Genomic DNA, 22610 nt, shown 5'->3' on the forward strand with positions numbered 1-22610 from the left:
TTGTTAAATAGTGGGATGTTGGGATGTTCATAAAATCAGACATTTGTTTGTCCATGGAGTTGCTGATGATATCGTAAAGGTACCCCTGGTGGAGGAAATGTTAGAAGATTGCATGGTATGGAAAGAAGATTGTATGGGATTGTTGAGGAGTTTTCAAACAAATCGGTTGAACAGTTGTGTGGAGAGGGATTGGTGTAGTTTATGGAACATTATAGCGTACCCTAGAGCCAAACACTTACTGTGGAGGATTTGTAGGGGCTTCCTACTGACTTGGATTAGGCAACTTCAACATTTTATTCAGTGCCCTTCAAATTGTCATTTGTGTGAGAATGTTGAGGAAAATGAACGTCATGTGTTTTTGTGGTTGTATTACTACTTATTAATGTTGGAGGGCAACAAGTTTATCTTCTATTATAGAATCTTGTTTACATTTCTTTAATGATGCCAAAGCTCTTATTTTTTATATTTGTAGTAAAGAGGATATGAGGACTGCAGGGAGAGCTGCAGTTATGATTTATGTGATATAGAATAATATAAATAATGTAATTTGGAATAATGAGTGTGAGGAGGCCTCAAAGTTAGGTATGCAAGCCTATTATTATTGACATGATTGGCTTACAACTCAAGATGGTCATGTTAGTGAGAATGCCCAAAAATATCAAACAAGTTGGATTTTCTGCCGAATGAAGGGTGAGTGAAGTGTAATGTTGATGCGGGGTTCTAAAATCAAAGGGGTACAATGAATAGGGGTTGGTGTGTTAGATATTGTTTTGGTAGATTCATTATTGCAGATGTAGCGTGCGATTTTGGTCTTTTCTAGATCATAGAAACAAAAGCCATGACTTTGAAAGAGGCAATACAAGCAGTTATCCTATGTACTTGGATAATGTGATTTTCGAAAGTGGTTCTTAAATGGTGGTTCAAGCTATCAATTCTAACTATAGTGATAGTTCTGAATTTAGTTTAATCATTATGTCTTTTAAGAGTTTGTTACAACTTTTCCCAACTTTGAGATTAAGTTTATTAAGCGCCAAACAAATTGCTTCCTTATTAGCAAAAATGAACAATTCTTGTACTAGGCATGCTAATTGTGGTTAATTGTTGTTCGTTCAAAAATTAATGTTATGTAAAACAAAACATCATGTTAAAATGTGATGAAGACATTTATAAGATTACAAATTTTAAATATTGGAACATTGTAACACGTATTTTTATGTCTATATTTTTTTTAAGTCATTTACTCCTTCCGTCCCAAATTATATCAATATATTTTGATTATTTCACACGAATTAAAAAAATTAATTATTATTATATAGAAAAATGAAATGATGTATGATTTTATAAAAATGTTTTCAATATTTTTATTAAAAAACAAAATTAAAAAATTAAAAGAAAAAAGAGAAATAAATAATAAAAGGTATATTAGGCAAAAAAAATATTAATAATATATTAAAATTATAATTTAACTTATAATTTAGAACAAATATTTTTTGACAAAATAATTTATAATTTGATACACTAAAGTAATGAATGATTTTTCTTCCACAAAAGTCGCCGAATTCGGAAAGAACCGTTTCCCCTATGTCAGGCACAAGCACAATCCCTCTTTAGTCAATCATTATCTTCCTCACACTTCACCGCAACAATGCTACTTCACTCCTTCATCCTAACCCTAGTTCTAACACTAACCACTTCCATTTCCTCTCCAATTCCACCACCCCCACCACATTCCCACTTCCAACATCTCAATGTAGAAAAAGCAATCATAGAAACAAAATTAAAACCACCCAAACAACCAAACCATCCTTCCCAAGACAAAGAACAACAACAACAACAATCTCAATGGAAAACAAAACTTTTCCACAGAGACAACATAAACCTCATGAACCCCACCACCAACAACAACAACCACAAAACCCGTTTCAACTCACGAATCAAACGAGACATAAAACGAGTAACATTCCTCCTTAACCGCCTTAGCAGCCTCAACAAAAACACAGAACAAACAACAACAGCAACAGAAGCTAGCTTTGGATCTGCTGTACTTTCAGGCACAGAATCCGGAAGCGGAGAGTATTTCGTAAGAATAGGAATCGGTAGTCCTCCAATCTTTCAATACATGGTAATCGATTCAGGAAGTGATATTGTCTGGATTCAATGTCAACCTTGTGACCAATGTTACGACCAATCTGATCCCATTTTTAACCCTGCCACTTCCGCTTCGTTTATTGGTGTTTCTTGTTCCTCTTCCGTTTGTAATCAGCTTGAAGACGATGCTGCTTGCCGAAAAGGGAGGTGCGGATATCAAGTCGCATACGGTGACGGATCGTATACCAAAGGTATGTATACTATGTATCGTGAAGTATAAATACAGTACCCGACAAGAATTCTTGCTTTGTTTTCGCTTTTTTGACTTCACTTTCTAGAAAAATTCAAAAAACTTTTCATTTTTGATTCACACTAGTAAAGGACCCGTGCATTCGCACGGGTCACGCAAAGTCGATTTAAACAATAAATAAATATATAATGATGGTTAATAAATATATATAAAAGATACACAAATTAAAAATAAAAAACATTTGAAATTATAATTGTCAAATAAATATTAATTTAATCTAGTTAAAAATATATACTTTAGTAGAAAAAATAAATAAAATAATTAAGTAGTCATCTACCCGTGCGTTTGCACACATCATACAATATAGTTATAATCTATCGTGAGTAGTCATCTACCCGTGCGTTCGCACGTATTGCACAATATTATAAATAATAAATAAATATAATATATGTGATTATATTTATTTGATTTGGTAACAGGTACCAAACTTTTTTGTCCAAATTTTGTTTATTGTCACTCATACCCCTATCTTAATATAAGCATTTGAAATCTTTTTACTTATTTTAAATAAAAATTTCAATATATTTAATAGATTTATTTTTTCAAAAATATCAGTTATAGGTTAATATGTACATATAAAAAATAAAGGAAATAATTAAGTATTTATCTATCACAGTTGTAAATAAATATAATATAATGATGGTTAAAAATGTAAATAAAAACTATACACATTAAGTAGCTTTGTCCCGTCGAAAAATAAAGAAAATAATTAAGAAATCATTTACCCGTGCGTTCACACGGTTCATACAATGTTATTATAAATAGTAAATTAATATAATATAGTGATGGTTAAAAATGTATATAAAATACAAAAAGAATAACAATTTTTTTATATAAGAAATTATGTATTCATCAATCATAATTGTCTGATGTTAAATGTAATTTTATAAGTAGTTTCGGTCAATCGAAAAATGTATGTTTTTTATAAGAAATTTATGTATTTATATATCATAATTGTATCATGTTTTTTTTTGTAAAAAAAAAATATTAATAGCAATTTTTTTTAGTATAAATATTAAATTTATCATAAAAAATTGCTAACATTTTTTTGATAATTGAAGTTTTTAATATCTTTTATTATACTTTAATAGTATATTTAATTATAATTAATATATTATATATATTTTTAAAAATAACATAAAAAAATAAATAATGTTCATAGATAAAACTATATTTAGTATTATTATATAGTATTATTGTTAGTAGTTTAGATTAATGAAGCAATTCTGACAATAAGTTAATTATTTGATTTATTGATCAATAAATAATTCATTAAAATATATAATTATTTGGTAATTATTTAATTATTTGATTTATTGATCAATAAATAATTTCTATTTATTACACAATATATATAAAAATCGATTTAAATATTATATAGTTATGATTAAAAAATATATATAAAAATTTATACGAATTAATAGAAAAAATATTTCAATGTTAATTGTCCTATAATAAATATTAATTTAATTTATCAAGTTGTAGTAGTTGTCAGGATATACATAGATTTGATGATTGCTATTAAACTAAATATATGGTGGAAAAACAGGTTTGCCCCGTCAGGCATACCTATAAATTTTATAATTGTTAATAATTTTAATTTTACAATTTCTATTAACAATATTATAAAATAAAACATATTATACGCCAAAAAAATATATTGGTTTAATAATTGATTTGATTTAATGAATTGAATAATAGTATGTTTGGTAAATTTGTGTAATAATTTATAAGTTATATGCTATAGTAATTCATAAGTCAGAAGTCAGTTTAATGGTAGTGCACCATCAGTATAAAGAAATATTACACAGAAATTCAATTAGAATATTTTAAAGTGTCAATAAATAAAATAGATTTATTTTATTTATTAATCTTTTAATAATATTATATTTAAAATAAGAGAAAATTACTCTTTAACCAAAAAATATAAAAAAGACTCTTAACATTAAATTCTATTTTTAAGTCCAACCCATTAAATAAAAATAGTTATTAATAACACATATTTATCTCATAAAATTGAAAATAATTGTTTAATTAGATTAGTTCGAACATATTATTAGTTTATATTCTCGGACACCAGTCTTATTTTTATTTGAAATAACAACAATAAAAAATTACAAAATAGGATGAATACCATTACTAAGGACGACAACTGTTTAAATAAATTAACATAATAAATTCAAATGCCTCAAAGGTTTAAGTGGAACAAAGAGATAAAAAATACGGCTCGTTGGAATAAAAGAAAAAAAATATTTAGAAAATCTAATAATGATTATATCTGATTAGTAACATTAATGCACCCGTTTGGAATAAAGGAAAAAATATTTAAAAAATCTTAAATAATGATCATATTAGATTAGAAACATTAATGCAGTCTTTGAAATCAGTCTTGAAATTTTCATTACAGGAAAAAATGACTCTGTATTCTCCTTTTCATTATTGCTCACGCAAATAGTTAATACAATATCATTGATAGATTAGTTTACAGATTTTGGAATACAAAGAAGTTTAGGACACACATAGCAGCCTTAATGATTTAAGTGTTGCTTTTTGCTTTTCTTGTTTATAGGACTCGTTCTTGGCTGGATCGTGAGAGATCGCCGTGTATACACTGTTTTTTGAATTAATCAAATCCTATTGATTCAAAAAAAAAAAAATGTGTAGAATTTTTTACTTAATTTCTAAATTAAACATTAATAATAATAATAATACTAATATATTATTATTAAATAATAAATAATTTGAAATAATAGTAATAAATAACATTGATTGTTTTTTCCTAACAATATCATATTAATCATGCATCATATTGTTGTCACATAGAGATGGAAAATATAATACTATATAATATTGATAAAAAAGTAAAAAATATTTTTATTAGTTTGGTTAGGATAATTAAATACTTTTGATCGTAATTAATTTTTATATATTAAGGTAGATGTTAACATTTTGTCACAAAAAGAATTAATATTCTTTCAAGTCAAATTTATTTTTTCTTATATCATGTCATAATATCATATATAATTTTTTATTAAGTACATGATAGTTGTTTATTTAAAACAAAATGAGATCATACTAAATAAGGAGAAGTTGAATATTTGGTTTTAAATTTTAAAACACACTATTTTCTTCTTCTAATTTTGAGTACAATAATTATAATTTGAAATTGTTTGAATCTACTACAATTTTAAAAATAACATGTATATAATTATTATTTGATAAATATATAATTATTATATAATATTTACTATATTTTTATTTAATGTGACTAAATTTTTACATGCGCTATTGAAATGGAGATGATGAATGTTATAGAAAATAAAGGTTCGAAATAAAAAAAATACTTTTCACTACCCGATTTTCGTTGTAGTAGCAAATGAATTTTTGCAAGCTCTGAAACAAAATGGCAAAACAAAATGTTTTCAGCGTTCTTGATTTTTTATGGAAATTGATAGATTCACAGACCAATTTATGTAGCTGCTTTGGAATATAAATCGATTTATGGAGGATGCATTTACTTTATTATATTCATTATTATTATGACTGGTTTTCTTAATTTATGGTGCATTGATAACATTCAGTATAGAAAATAGATATTAACCGTAAAAAATAATGATGGTAGAGAAAACATTAAAATTTTAAACTTACTCAATAATTACATTCAGTCTCGATAGATGAGATTAGGTCAAAAGACATAAAATAATTTAATTTTTAATTAAATAATAATAATTAAATATTATGAAGTGTGATTTGTGTCATAATAATGACCAACGTTTCAATTTTCAAAACTAAAACAATAGTTACTATTTTTTTAATAGTAATTTAATTGTTAATTATTGTCTATTTAAATTTAGAACTTAAAATTGGTTTCAAATGATTTTCTCATAATAATAATTTGAATGTTACATTTCAATCTTGAATATTTATTGAATAATTATTATATGTTTAAATTAAAACTTGAAAATTATTTTCTATTAAAATTTATTATAACTTTTAAAATATAATAATGCTATAGTTGAGAACTGTATATCATTATTAAAAGATAATTATTTGTATCTAACAAAGAATATTTGATTATTCAAAATCACAAAATTATAATAAGAAAAGGTATTCGTCAAAAAAAAAGGAAAATGATATAATTTTTTGCATCGGCATTACATCATGTATAAAAATATGATTGATTCAATTGAATATAAACTAATTTAATTTATAATTAAAATTATTAGTAATTTATAATTGAAATTATTAATAATTTATTTATTGAAAAAATCATATTTTTTAACATAAATTACATTAATTATCTACTAAAAAGTGTCTATTTGATTGAACTAATTAAAAATCCTTTTTTTGTCAAAAAAAAAAATTTAAAAACCCTTCAAATCTTAGAATGCAGAGATTTTGTTTTTGGAAACGTGAGATAGTCAATAAAGAAATAAATAAAAGATAATGTAATGATTATAAGATTTCATAGGTTTTAATGAGAGATATTATTAATATATATTAATTTTAGAAATATTAGTATTTCTATGATAAATAATTTGGGATTGCTAAATCAGTATTATTATTCACATGTCAAAACAAAACATCATGCTTATTACACAAACAACCATTCAGTGTGAATATCTTGATATGAAGCCTTTGTGGTAGTTAATATCTTGATGCAGTCAAATTTTTTACTTTTTGTCACTGCAAAAAAATACATTAATGAATTAAAGGCAAGGAAAAATTTGTCTACACAAATCTGAAGTTACAGATGATAAATGATGGTGGAAAATGCAATCAAGGGAAATGCAATAGTAAATGATGGTGGAATATGAAAGAAAATAGAGTAGGATTTCAAAAGGTTAATTTTCTTTTTCCAATGTGTTAATTTCTTTAACCGAGTAAAAATGTTGGAAGTATAATAGGGTTTGGGAAAAGATAATTAAGTAATTTTAATAGTAATTAGTTTATATATATTAAAATAGATTAAATTAATTAAAAGTAGAAGAGCATTAAACTTGCAGGCCCAAAGCAAATGAAGCATATAGAAGGGGTGCGCTGGTATAGTGTGTAGAATGGAAGAAAATATAGAATTGGGCTGCATGGGATCAAGCCCAAGGTAAACAACATGAAACAAAAAAACCTAAGGTTATGAGATGGAGCCAGCCCCCCTTTCTCACACATTGCCTCCGGTCTCTGTTTTTTTCAAGTTTTTTACCTCTCTCTCACTCTTAACAACAAACAACAAAATCTCTATGTCTCTCGGATTCCCCTTTCTCACGTTCTCTTCCACTGTTCAAGCTTCAGAAACTCTGTTCCTATAAACTCTCAAATCTCTCTCGCAAATGCTCCATTTTGATTCTAGCTCTGAACAATTACAACAACAAAACAAATCAACCAAACAAATTCGAACATACATTAAAAATCAATTGATGACAGCACAATTTGAAAGCAAAAGAAATTGAAAACGATTATCGACCTGAAAGTTATGGGGGTGACGAATCCCCAGGTTCCTTATTGATGCCACTATTTGTTGTTGGAAGATGTTGTGTAGTTTTGCGTGAAATTTATTTCAGGTACAATATGCGATCCTCTCTCTTTCACTCGATAACTTCTTCTTCTCGCAAATTCTGGCTCAGACTGATGATTGGTGTGCATCGGTGATTTTTATAACCGATTTATCTAAAAATCTTCAGTCCTAAACAGATTGATGCATAACCCTGAAAAAACGTTTGTTTATTGAGTTGTATCTAAATAAATTGAAAGAATAAATTGAAAGAAATTAAAATGAAGAAGATAAGGAAGTAACTAAAGGATGAAGATGAAGGAAAACTATATATATATATATATATATATATATATATATATATATATATATATATATATATATATATATATATATATATATATATATATATAGAGAGAGAGAGAAGGTATTTTCAAAAATAAAACAAAATCCATCATATATAGAGATGATTGACATAAGGTTATAGGGTTTTTCAGAAACCAAAGTTAAAAAGCGTGCAACAGGTTTCCCTGTACTCAAGAAAGTTTTCCACAATTCCAATAAAAATCTGTCAAGACATTATTAATTATGTAAGAAAATGGACAATTGAAAACTTATCAAATGATGAAAAAAAATCTACTCATTAATAAAAGTATTATAGGAGATACAATTACCGCTATGTCCCCGAAAATCACCTTCAAATTGGTGAATATAGGGATATTGAAAGAATTTCATATGTCATGTACTTTATTATATTAAAAGTAGATTACTTTTAAAAAAAAATAACAATTGAAAATAAAATTAATCAAAATATCCAAACTCTATTCTTTTCATTTTTGTTTTAACGAGACTTTATTTATAAAATATAGGGACACTAGCTCTCGAGACGATAACAGTTGGGCGAACTGTTATCCAAGAGACAGCAATCGGATGTGGACATTGGAATGAGGGAATGTTTGTTGGAGCGGCGGGCTTGTTGGGCCTGGGAGGTGGGCCTATGTCTTTCGTGGGCCAGCTTGGAGCCCAAACCGATAGAGTCTTTGGATACTGTCTCACATCTCGAGGAACCGGTACATCCGGTTCACTCGAGTTCGGACGTCAAGCAATGCCTGTAGGAGCAATGTGGGTCCCTCTAATTCACAACCCATTCTACCCGAGCTTTTATTATGTCTCTCTTACAGGTCTTGCAGTTGGAGGCATTAAGGTTCCTATATCAGAAGAAACTTTTCAGCTAACCGATATAGGAACCGGAGGAGTTGTTATGGATACCGGTACAGCCGTTACCAGGTTACCTACCGTTGCTTACAATGCTTTTCGGGATGCGTTTATTGGTCAGACGACAAATTTGCCACGTGCTAGTGGGGTTTCTATTTTTGACACGTGTTATGATTTAAATGGTTTTGTGACGGTTCGGGTTCCGACTGTGTCGTTTTATTTTTCGGGTGGTCAGATGTTGACGTTTCCGGCGAGGAATTTTTTGATTCCGGCTGATGATGTTGGGACTTTCTGTTTTGCGTTTGCTCCTTCGAGTTCTGGGGTTTCTATTATAGGGAATATTCAGCAAGAAGGGATTCAGATTTCTGTTGATGGAGCTAATGGGTTTGTAGGATTTGGACCCAATGTGTGTTGAAGCAACACAACAATCTTGAATTTTGGTAGTTTATGTAATGCTATGAATTGTATTAACGCATTTGTTATATATTTACATGTTGAAGAAATAGAATAGTTGGTCTTAGGTTTGTTCTTTATTTGCTTGCTTAATGGAGTTAAATAGGCCGTGATATTCCTTTTCCTATATCTTTTAAATATAAAGTTATATTGCATATTTTTATTTCTATAGGTTATTTTATAGAACATACCAATATTTCTTAGAGCATCTTCGATAATGCAATTTTAGGGAATTTATGTTGAGTCTCACAATTTTATTTTATATATAAATATTTTATTTATATTAAATTTTATTTAATTTAAAATAATAGGGTTAAATATGTTTTAGGTCCGTGTATATAACTCAAAAAATGTTTTTCGTTCCTCTAATATTTTTGTTCAAATAATGGTCCCTTTAATATTTTCCGTCCCTATTATGCATCTCTGCCGTCAATTCCACTTAACAGAAGCTGACGTGGAGCACGACTTGGCACTTTTTTTTAAAATAAAACGTCAGCTTCATTTTCCACGTGTGTAATCAACATACCAGCATAAATTTACATCCCCTTTGCCATTCACGTTATTGCCTTCTTCTTCTTCTTCCCCAAATTTATGGTCTAGGGTTCCTAATTTTGCAGAAGCTCCATCTTCTCCAGAAAATCAAGCTTCCAACCCAATCGCCTGCTTAGCTCATGTCGTATTCCAGAACCTCGGCTTCAAATCCCATGAATAGTGGGTCGTCATCTGTTCGCGGCAAACGAGGAAGGAAGTGTGGATGTGAAGCACAAATGGTTTCATACATTTGCAAGAATGGTCGAAACAAAGGTAGGCTCTTCTGGAGGTGTCCATTTTGGCAGAGTGGAGATACCTGCGATTTATTTATATGGGACGAAGATCTGGTTGAAGACGACGGTGTTGGTGTCGAATTAGTAGATGTCAACAAGCTAAAGGAATTGGAGACTGTTGAATTGATGAGAGAGATGTATCAAGCTTCCAAGAAGAAGAACATGAAGCTGCAAGGATAGTTGAAATCAGAGGCATTGGCTGGAAAAATCAAGATGATACTTTTGTTGGTTTCTCTTCTGATTAATGTTTTCCTATTGTCCAAATGTAATTGTTGACTTACATCAATAGTGATTTTGCTAGTTAATTGTATCATTGGCAATGTAGTAACTATGTCATTATGTTAGATTTTGTTATGTGAGACTGTGTTATAATAAGATGTTGTAAGATGATGTAAGATTTAATTATGATTAATGAATTCTTGTTTATGCTAAAAATGAGTTTAAATTATAAAGTCTGTTCGGAATTCAACAATAGTGCTCAAAATGACATCATAGGTTTATCATTTAATCCACAACAGATCCATTAAATGGACTGATATTGTACAATGACCTACAGGAAGTTTGCAACATAAAGAAAGTTTGCAACACAAAGAAAGTTTGCAACTTAAGACCTAAAGGAATTACAAGCATATGCCAAAAGATTGTAACTGGATCATAGTTATACATAATTGTCAACACCAAACAACTACAAAAAGATATCTAAATAGTTTTCTCATTGTGTCAAGTTTCTTTGAATGTCTTCCCAGATTTTGATACCCTTCTTGAATGGTGTCTCAGAATCATCATCTTCAGGGATCACAACTGGATCATAATCTTAAGCCTCTCACTCTTTCTTGACTGCACATGGCCCTCATTTATGCTAGACTGCACCTTAGCACCTTGCCCCTCACTCTTTCTAGTCTGCACCTTGCCCTCACTTTTGCCAGTCTGCACCTTGACCTCACATTTGCTAGACTGCACCTTTCCATCACTTTTGCTAGTCTGCACCTTACCCTCACCAGTATGCACAGCAGTATGGTGGACATAGTTTCTTCTTGCCTCTTTTAGAGCTTCCACCTAAAAATAAACAGAAATAAATTACCAATATCTTTGAAAGTATAAGAATGTAACAACATTAATGACTTACAGGATCTTTGAAAGCTGGTTTCACATGATGTTTTTTTACTTTTGGTACAGACCCAAAAAAGGTTTTTGGTCCAGGTTTCTGTGCATCCTGATTTTTTATAGGAGTTAGGTCAACACTCAGTGGTGGAATGTCAAGGACAATTCCTTCCTCATTGTTGATATCATTCAGAATTGCATCCAAAACATCTGGATCTATTTCATCAAGGTATTGTCTTCTATCTGGATTTGGTGAAGAATCAACAGGAACTTTAGATCCCACTTCAGGATTAACTTGGACAGATGGAACTTCATTATGAGCTTCAGATCCTTCCTCAGGATTGACCTGCACATGTGGAACCTCAACATATTCTGATCTTGGTGGAACCTCAACAGTGGGAGCTTCAACATGGCCCTGTACAGATGCCTGACTTGGTGCCTTCACATTAGATCCCTTACCCTTCTTATTTAGTGAACCCTTTGGTCTACCCTGAAAACAATTACAACAGAACAATCATGACAAATTTATTCTCCTTGCATAAAATAGATCAATCATAGTTTGAAAACATAACACTAACCTTTTTTGGCTTTGGTTTAGGAAGCTCAGTTCCAGTTTGACTTGCTTGTGTGGGAAGCTCAGTTGTATTGACATTTGGGTTGCTATGTAGAACAACCTGTTTGTTCTTCTTACATGTCTTTTTGTTGTGACCATATTCCATGCATATCTTGCACCTATGAGTAGTGTTAGATCTTCTCCACCTGGTTGCATTTGATTCATCAGGGTCCCTTCTTCTTAGTGTTTTGGGTCTGCTTGGGCCTCTTTTGAACATTGGAGGGAAAATGACAGGATCATTTGTTTTGGGCCAATTGTTTTGACCATTCAAAGGGGTGATACCCACCTCATAACACTTGACATAAGTTGATTTGTGATAATACTGATGTACATAATCAATGGGATCATCTACTTTCCTATGGATGGCAGAAATGGCATGTCTACATGGTATGCCAATCAGATCCCAATAATTACATGAGCAAGTGTGCTTAGCCAGGTGTCATACCCCAAAATTTGCCCACACTTTTCAAAAATTCAAAACAATTTCAAAAATTGAGTTTTATAAAAATTTAGGGTTCATTTACATTGATAGTTCAGAGATAATCAAGACAGAGATTTAGTTCTGATACTTAATTTTGGATATCTTCCAGAGATAGTTCAGAGATAATCAAGACAGAGATTTAGTTCTGATACTTAATTTTGGATATCTTCCAAAGATAGTTCAGAGATAATCAAGACAGAGATTTAGTTCTGATACTTAATTTTGGATATCTTCCAGAGATAGTTCAGAGATGATCAAGACAAAAATTTAATTCTGATACTTAGTTCCGGATATCTTCCAGAGATAGTTCAGAGATAATCAAGACAGAGATTTAGTTCTGATACTTAATTTTGGATATCTTCCAGAGATAGTTCAGAGATGATCAAGACAAAAATTTAATTCTGATACTTAGTTCCGGGTATTCTCTAGAGATAGTTCAGAGATAATCAATAAGACAATGATTTAGTTCTGATACTTAGTTCCGGGTATTCTCCAGATATAGTTCATAGATAATCAAGACAATGATTTAGTTCTGATACTTAGTTTCAGGTATTCTCCAGAGATAGTTCGGAGATAATCAAGTGACATTCAAAGATCTAATTCTATCATCACGAACGGTGTAGACATGATCATCCTTCAAACATCTATTTCAGTTACTACAAACAGTGCTGGCACGATCAATATTCCAAGATCTAATTCTATTACTACGAACGGTGTAGACACGACCATCTTTCCAAAATCTAATTCAGTTACTACAAACGGTGCTGACACGATCAATCTCCAACAGACACTTCTCAACATACTAAGCTCAGATGCAGCCTAACGTATGGCTCATTTTGGTACTTCTCAAAACAAAGGATTCAGTCTAACGTACGACTCATCCTAGGATACAACCTGACGTACGGTGTATCCTAACAATTATCAACACAGAGAACTTGGTTTAATGTGCGACCAATCCTTCAGCCTAACATACGGCTCTCCAGACATCTATCGATGCAATCAGACCCGGTCTAACGTACGACCCGTCCTTCAGCCTAATATACGGCTTATCCAGACATCTATCGATGCAATTGGACCTAGTCTAACGTATGACTCGTCCTAAAGTACCGCCTAACGTACGACTTACTTTGACATTCATCAATACAGTGGATTCAGTCTAACGTACGACTCATCCTAAGTATATCCTTTCAGATACAGTCTAAAGTACGACTCATTCTGACTTTCAACCTATCAAGTCAGGTGGCATCTTTAAGCCCACTTCATACTCCCAACATCCAGATGGCATCTTTTAAGCCCATCTCAATCAATTCACTTATATGATCCCGACGCTCAGGGCAATCGAGCCAACAATTTAATTCTGACACCACAGATACAGTCTAACGTATGACTCATTCTAACACACGTCAATACATCAACTGATGGCATCTTTAAGCCCATCTCCAGAAAAGGTCCCTACATCAGCAAGGGCAAATTTCTTGGTATTCTAGTGTTCAATCCTCTTCCACCTTCAGATCCCAAGTGGCGAATACGCCAATCTACATCTTCAGGTTTAGAAGATTGAACAGGGGCAGCTGTCATACCCCAAAATTTGCCCACACTTTTCAAAAATTCAAAACAATTTCAAAAATTGAGTTTTATAAAAATTTAGGGTTCATTTACATTGATATCCTATTTTTATAAATATTCGATTTAAAGTCTATTTTAAAATATAACCGTTTACCCTTAAATTGTTATATTTTAATATATAGAAGATGTTGGCCTATGCTTCATGTACCTTCCATTGGCTTTTTATTTCAAATAAATAAAATAGCCCAATTGGTAAAGGAGAAAAGGCTTGCAAACAAAAGGTCACGGGTTGAATTCTCGCTTGGTGCATTTCTATTATTTTTTTTATCGGGTCAGATCTTTTCCTTTTTAGGATTGTTTTGACCTAAATTCCAGTCTATATAAAGGGCACTTGTCACTCTCTTCTTCATCAACAATTTTCTAAACTTCCTCAACCTTCAAACATTTTCTAACCCTTCAAATCTTTTTAGGTTTTCTTTTCAAATTTTTTTTTTTGGCCGATGATTCCAATATGAGGCCTTTCTTAAAATGATTTTTACAACGTTCTTGGCCAATGATGACACCCGATCTGAGGTCTCCCTTTCAAAAAATGTTTTTTTATAATGTTTTTGGCTAATGATTAACATATGAGGTCTCACTATTTTATTTTCTAATTTATTTTGACCAAATGATGAACACCTGATGGTTCTTTTCCTTTTTTTTTTTTTTTTTTTTTTACGATTTTACTAACAAATCTCATCTTCCGTTTATTTTCAATTTCTCTTTATTTTATTTTTTTTATATTTCAACAAGTGATGAATATGTCCTTTTAAATTATATTTTAACTATTTGTAACTATTATGTATATAATTCACATTCACAACCATAAACAATTATCTCCAAATTCAAATAGATAAAACTTTTGTTTTTTTTAATCGCAATAGCACTAATATAAACCTGTACATAAATGAAAACCAAAAAAATCGCATCTGTACAAAACTCACTAACCATCGTTTTCTTATACGCTTTTATCCGAGTTCGACAGAAAACAAAAACTATACGTTTTTCTTTCAATTAATTGGCCCACATCAAATTTCCAGTCAAATGATAACTGAGACAAATCACCAATTCTAGGCATCAAAAATCATAAAACAAACTAATGTTACAATGATCAAATAACATTCATTTTGTTCTATTTTTCTTGTTTTAGTGTTTGTACATGTTCTCATTGTAACAAAAGAAAGGGAGGAGACTGCAAAATCGAAACAAGTTCGGAATATGTCTTCATCGTTGCCCGCACGCTCATGGACCATCTTGGATCTGCTCTGCTGAACTCACAACACCGACACGACAGATTCCGTTCGTGATGTTTAACACCAACCCATCACCGTGACGACACCGTCTCAACGTCATCCTCGCGCTTCCATTCAAATCGCAACACCAGCGTTCACTATATGCCGACGAAGCAGCGCAACCTTCATCAACGCTTAAAATTTCATTCCGTAACTGATTCCAACAACATATCGACATAACTCAGAACGCTGCTACAAGCCTCAATACCAACCGGCAATAATCAGAGTCAATCATCACACGGCGTCGACAACGAGTTAAACCTTCCCCGCGTCGGATCCAAATCAACCGCCATTATCTCCTACCGCAAACTGCAAATCGCATCTCCTTCGATTCAACACGACAGCAACACAACCTTCAGCCAATTCCAACAAAATCCGCATAATAATACTTTTCGGTGGAGTCTTCTTTCCTTGAAATAAATGTGTGGTTGCTTTGTTATGGATCACCTGCATCGTCTCCGCTAGAATCTCAATCGGTATGCTCTTCCAATCCTTGCTAGTATCTTATGCTCTGTAAATCGATTGACACTGTGTTATTATTGTTTACTTTGCCTTTTGTCTTGATTGAGCGAAAGAACGAAATAGGGAAGATTTCTTGGAAATGATAGAAAGTTGTTGTTGTTGAAACCAAGTGAGAAACAGAGGAAGGTTGGAGAGGAGATAAACGTGAAACAGGGATGGGGGCGGCTAGCTTCTAACTTAGTTTTAGGGGGATTTTTTTACTGTACTGCCACAAAAACGAAAAAAATATACCATAATGCCCGAAAGTGAAAAAAAATGACCAATATGCCACTTTCCTTGTTTGGGTCCGGCCACCCCTTAGACGGACAGATGAAGGATTTTTTGCATAGTTTGGGTCCGGCCAGGGGTGGGCCGGACGCTAACTGGGCCATTTTTTTTTTATTTTTTTTTTATTTTTTTTATTTAAATGATTATTAAAGTCTATAATTGATATTTTATTTTAATTAAAGATTAAAAAACAATAAAATTAAATAAAAAACATTAAAATTTAAATTAAATACATTAAATAAAAAATTTGATATAAGTGAAGAGATTAATTATAAAAAAATGTTTTTTTATTATAATATAATTAAATATAATTATATTCAATTAAATATAATAAAAAATATTATAATATAATTAAAATTAATTATTTGTCAATTGATTTATTATTATAAATAATTATTAAAATATAATAAAATGTAATAAAAAACATTATAATATATTTAAAAAAACATACATTTGCCAATATTTATTTTATTATTATAAATAATAATTAAAATATAATAAATAATAATTAAAATATATGTGTGGGTTCGGCCAATAGATGGACGGACATTTGTGGGTTCGGCCAATAGATGGACGAACATGTGTGGGTTCGGCCAATAGATGGACGAGGGCATATATTTTATTATTATTTTTTTGCCTATAAATAAGACTGTACAACCACATTTTCAATCACATCAGTTGCAATTGAAGGTATAGTGTTACTATTGGAGATGTCTGAGGAACCCCTTCCAACGTTTCCACCTATGAAGAGAGATGCAACATTATTTTTTTCAGCGACAAAGCCTCCGTTGAAGATCAAACTATGGAACACTCAAACTTTCGAGCATCTACAGAGGCACTTGATAGGATGGTTAGACGAAAACATTCTTGAGGGTGAAAAGATAAGGAAAATTGAAAGGCAGGTCACAGAGAAAGGCCCAAATGGAGTAGTAACTCGTTCTTGGAGAGCCATAAAAAATGACGCTGGTGTCCTTATGATGATGCTAGGACCACACGATATTGTGTTGATGGTTGTAATCTCTTAGAATATGTTTGTGTTGATGGTCGTTTTAAGTGTTTCATGTGTGGTTGTTTTATTTGTAGCGGTCTTTATTTCGATGTCATTGAATGTTGTATTGGTAATGTGAAATGTTGTTTTAGTTATGTTTAATGTGAAATGTTGTTTTAGTTATGTTTAATGTGAAATGTTGTTTTAGTCATTGATGGTTGCAAACTCAATTAAAAAACATTATATTACATTCATAAAGCTAGTTTTAGTAAACATTAAATAAAGCTAGTTGAAGTAAACATTAAATAAAGCCAGTTGAAGTAAACATTAAGGAGGCCTATTGGACGGGCCTGATACATTTGGACATTTACTTCGGATATGGCAAACTTCACGGCATATCCCACACATTCTCTTTTCCTTTTCCACGTCGTCCATTTCGGTTCGAATCCGAGTACTGTTAGGGCGGCCTCTTTTTTTCCTACGCATAGTTTCGTCATGACAAAGAGTAGGCCCTCTATATTGAGGCCAATTGTCTTGATGTGGGAGGATCTGGAAGCTTTGTTGGTAGACTTTAAAAACATGTTGTATCTTGAACACGTCGGGTATGTGAATGGTGTAGTCTTGGCGTATACTTTCACATGCTGCAATCACATGTGAGCAAGGCAAATGGAACGCTTGAAATTTTCCACAATCACATGTTCGCTTTCGTAGATCAACACCGTAAGTACCAGTTGGACGACCATCGTTGCGGTTTATTCTTTCGGCCACCATAAAATAGAACCTCTCCCGGTCAAACTGGTAAACATTATGACTGCTTGCTTTGTTGACCTCTTCAGTCATCCCCTTGATACACTTGTCTGTAAAAGTCTGGCCTGATGTCAACCTCTTTGTCCATTCATGTCCGCGTTGACCAAATAATGCTCCCATCCGAAAATATGTGGCCGAAAACAAAGACGCTATTGGAAGATTTCTGGTAGCCTTTAGCACAGAGTTCATTGCTTCTGCAAGGTTAGTCGTCATGTGTCCCCATCGTTGCCCTCTATCAAACGCCCTTGCCCACTTCTCCCTGGGGATATTTTCAATCCACTCCATAGCATCTCTATTTGTCTGACGAATTTCGGTTCTATAGTAATTGTACGTTGACTCCGTCAATGCATATCCTGTCACAAATAATAAACATGTTAAGAAACCGACAAAGTGAATTTGAAAAATTTACTTCATAAATATCAACCAGACTATTACCCATGTTGACGAGTTTTTTACGTAGTTCTTTGTCTCTAATCGCACGCATAAAATTTTGCGCGATATGCCTTATGCAATAGACATGTGATGACGGAGGATTTTGCCATCCATTTGCAGGATCATCGTAGGCACCTTTAATCGATGGATGTCTGTCTGATATTAGGCATAGATTGGGTTGGGGTGTCACATGGATTCTTAGATTACGAAGGAAAAAACTCCAAGCATCCTTGGTTTCACCCTCGACAATAGCGAAAGCAATTGTAAAAATGTTACCATTCCCATTCTGCGCCACAGCCATCAACAATGTCCCTTTGTACCTTCCATACAACCATGTTCCGTCGACTTGAACAATTGGCTTGCAATAGGCAAAACCATGGATGCAAGGTTGAAAAGCCCAAAATAGACGATGGAATATCATCTTATCACCCAACTGACTTCCTTCGTTTGAAAATGCAGGTAAAGTTTCCAAGTCTATTATCATTCCAGGCAGATATGTTTTCATTACCAATAACCATTGTGGAAGGTCATTGTAAGATGTCTCTCAGTTTCCATACAAGGATTCTATGGCCTTTACCTTTGCAATCCACGCTTTCCTGTAAGATATATTATAACCATACTTTCCTGTTATATGAGAAATTATGAGCTTTACCTTAATTGAGGGGTCGGTGTTAACCAAATCTCTGATGCAGTGAGAGACAATATCTGATGTAAGTTGTCTATGATCTTGCGACATTGAAGTGGTTGTGCAGACATGTGGTCCACTCAACTTACCTATCATCCACTTAGAATTCTTCTTGCGAACGGATGCTCTACATTTGAATTTGCAAGTTGGATTTTTGCATTTGATGACATATCTTTTCGTGTCAGATTTGTATACCCAATAATCAAGATTATTGGTGATATGCCAATGTTGAATAGCAGCAACGCACTCCTCCTTGTCTTCAAACTCCATTCCCTCATATAAATCAACATCACTATAGTTTGTTATGTGGGAACCAAAAATTGATTCAGACGGTGCCTCTTCTAAACAAATATTTCGCATGTGATCCGGTGGGGCGTACATGCTAATCGGTCGTGCAAGTGTAGGCTGCGACGGCTCAACATCATCAGGTTCATTGTCATCACCAAAAAGATCTTCATATTGCACTTCTTGTATTTCATCCTCACTGTACTCGTCCACCTGTTCGTCGGGTATAAATGGTTCGTTGTTTTGGGTTGGCTCTTCATCAGTGGGTTGGCTCAAACCGTATTGATGCGAATGAGACTCTTGCGATTGGTTAATGGGAGGACTAACAATATGAACATATAGCTCCATATCGTCAAGAGGAGCAAACGAATTGTGACATTCGAACATCACTTTAACGCCATCGTCGTCCTCTATTGGTTTCATGACGTAAAAAATGATACCGCTTTCTCCATTAAACAACGGAAGTCGATAAATAATTTCACTTACAGGAAGTTGCAATTTTGTTTCGATCCGTTCCTTTAAATGCTTAAAATCGGCTCTACAATGCACTTTGAAACGTTTTGTTTCGGTATTACTAAACGAAAAACCGTTGGTTAGATCGTTACTGATAACACCATTGTAATGCACTGAACAAATAATGTTTCTCTGAGCCATTGAAATGAATCTATATTTGTTTTCTGAACAAAGAAATTTTGAATGTGTGTTTGAATGTGTGTTGCTATACATTTATCAGTCAAAGTGGTATTAATACTGTGCCAACCAAAGATGGACACGTAGGGAATCCACCAGGAAAAGGACGAATCATGTTTCAGTCCAACCAGGGGTGGGACGGACGACAACTAGGCACAAGGGAGTCCGTCCAAGGGTGGGACGGACGACAACTAGGTTAGTTGGAGTTCGTCCAAGGGTGGGACGGACGACAACTAGGCTCAATTTTCGCTGCATGCATGCATGGATTTGTCCCATCAGCCATTGTGTAATCAAATCAAATAGTAAAAGCATGCAATAGAGTCTAATATATGTTGGATAATAGCATGCTTCATATATTGCATGCATTACACTTGTCTGTCCAATGGATTCTACAATGCATTTGCTTTTACTATAAATTTAACATATCATTATCACTCCAAACTCATAACATCTTCCAAATTTCATACATTGCATATTCATCTGAAACACATAATTATCACTACCACAATCACACAACATGTCTGGTTTGCTTGCTTTGGGAAATAATCATCGAGGAACGAGAGAGAACGTGGCTGCATTCGTACGTATTGTAAATTTGTTACTAGTATTCTTGTACGTATTTTTCACAGTTTATTGTTTTTATATACTAACCAAATTATATATTTTTTGTATAGGATGAGTCTAAAAGGTTTAGACTACATAATCATATGTTTGACAGGGAGCCAAGTGAGGCTATCAAGCCTTACTTAGAAAGAGCCGGGTTTGGGATTGTCTCTAAAATCAACTTTAGAAGTGTTGATTCTAAACTTGTAATTGCGATGCTTGAGAGGTGGAGGCCTGAAACACACACGTTTCATTTGCCGACCGGTGAATGTACAATCACATTAGAGGATATGAATATGTTGTTTGGCCTCCGCGTAGATGGGAGAGCTGTAGTAGGTGAGACCGAAGGTCCCGATTATGCTTGTATCGATGCTTTAGGCATACAACCTTTTAATGATAGGGTGAAGGGTTCGGTAAAATTAACATGGATACACGACGAGTTGAATGAATTAGAAACCCATTCTCAACAAACCGAGGAGGAAAATATACTGCATGCAAAATTATATATCTTAAGTATGATTGCTGTTTTATTTCCTGATAAATCTCATAGTGTATTGCATTCTTCTTGGTTCAAATTTGTCAAAGATTTTGATGAATGTGGCAAATATAGTTGGGGGTCCGCGTGTTTGGCTTACCTTTACAGGGAGATGTGCAAAGCATGTCGTGTAGGATGCATGAGTGTTGGAGGATGCTCACTCATTCTCGCTGTGTGGACATACTATCGTATTCCACAACTTGCTCCAAGGAGTGAAATTGCTCCATCCTATCCATACGCCACTAGGTAAATTCTTTACTCTATATATTTATTTTTCCAATAAGTTAACGCATAGTCCTAATTGAACTTTTTAAATATGCAAGATTTGCACAACGAGGTATGGAGTATTACTCATCTCCAAATGCTTTTCTTGATGGATATCGTTTCATTTTGGATCACATGGTCCAAGGAGATGTAAGTTATTTTCCAAGCCATATACTAAATCTTTCATTTACTTGAATACGACTCTTATATTTATTTATGTCTTACAGTTTTTGTGGAGGCCTTACGAAGAATATCCTCGTCGCACTCAACGAGAAGCTCGAGCGTGGAGTGCAACTACATATATTATCTGTTTTCATATTGTGGAAATGCATCACGCCGACAGGGTTAGGCTTCAATTTGGTTTTACGCAAAACATCCCTCAACCCCCGAGGTGTCTTGGAGATCATCACTTGGTGACGAAGAATGATGTAAAGGATTGTAATTATCGACATGTGAACATTCACGAGAACAATGAGTGGAAAGGTAGAAGAAACTTAATAATGACAGGTGAGTTGAGTACTACTTTACGACACACCGATGATTATATGCAATGGTTAAGAAATATTCCATTGTTATATTTGTCGAAAGAAACGTATTTGGCAGACCCCCGTTATTATCCTTCCTCTACATCAACCCCACAAACAACCTTTCATCAACAAATCCCACAATTCCAACAAACACCACAATTCCAACAAACACCACAATTCCAACAAACACCACAATTCCAACCACCACCACAATTTCAAACAACACCACAATTCCAACCAACAACACAATTCCAACAAACACAATTCCAACAAACACAATTCCAACAACAAACTTCTTCCTTTCCACAAACATACCAACACACTCAAACCACACAACAACACACATTTTTTGCCACACCATCTCAAATTCCAACCCCTTACACCTCAACCCCCTAAACAAACTACTACTATCACCAAGAACAATATCAACAATCAACACTTCGACCACCGCTACATAACACCCCAATCCCTCAACCCGACTTCGACCAATCATACTCCCAATCTCAACCGCTTTCACTCTCCCAACCACAACATA

General features: G+C 32.9%; 3 protein-coding genes and 1 long non-coding RNA gene across 4 annotated transcripts; 2 read left to right on the forward strand and 2 right to left on the reverse strand.

Annotated features, from left to right (window-relative positions):
- The first annotated feature begins 1556 nt into the window (after positions 1–1556).
- Positions 1557–9720, forward strand: LOC131595739 (protein ASPARTIC PROTEASE IN GUARD CELL 2-like). The gene is made up of 2 exons (XM_058868200.1): positions 1557–2339; positions 8756–9720. Exons 1-2 carry the CDS (start codon positions 1646–1648, stop codon positions 9514–9516), a joined length of 1455 nt encoding a protein of 484 aa, XP_058724183.1. The 5' UTR covers positions 1557–1645; the 3' UTR covers positions 9517–9720.
- Positions 9721–15237: 5517 nt separating this feature from the next.
- On the forward strand, positions 15238–17430 carry LOC131600135 (uncharacterized). Its single transcript, XR_009283016.1, has 2 exons — positions 15238–15946; positions 16950–17430. It is a non-coding gene; the product is annotated as an uncharacterized LOC131600135 (long non-coding RNA).
- A 144-nt stretch (positions 17431–17574) lies between these two features.
- LOC131598211 (uncharacterized) lies at positions 17575–18991 on the reverse strand. Its single transcript, XM_058870837.1, has 2 exons — positions 18490–18991; positions 17575–18407 (listed from the first exon to the last, which is right to left on the reverse strand). The coding sequence occupies exons 1-2, from the start codon at positions 18989–18991 to the stop codon at positions 17575–17577; spliced, it is 1335 nt and encodes a 444-aa protein (XP_058726820.1).
- A 39-nt stretch (positions 18992–19030) lies between these two features.
- LOC131598212 (uncharacterized) lies at positions 19031–20110 on the reverse strand. The gene has a single exon (XM_058870838.1). The coding sequence runs from the start codon at positions 20108–20110 to the stop codon at positions 19031–19033; it is 1080 nt and encodes a 359-aa protein (XP_058726821.1).
- Positions 20111–22610: the final 2500 nt, after the last annotated feature.

This window comes from Vicia villosa, linkage group LG4 (assembly GCF_029867415.1).
Source record: "Vicia villosa cultivar HV-30 ecotype Madison, WI linkage group LG4, Vvil1.0, whole genome shotgun sequence".
In the NCBI taxonomy this organism is placed as follows: domain Eukaryota; kingdom Viridiplantae; phylum Streptophyta; class Magnoliopsida; order Fabales; family Fabaceae; genus Vicia; species Vicia villosa.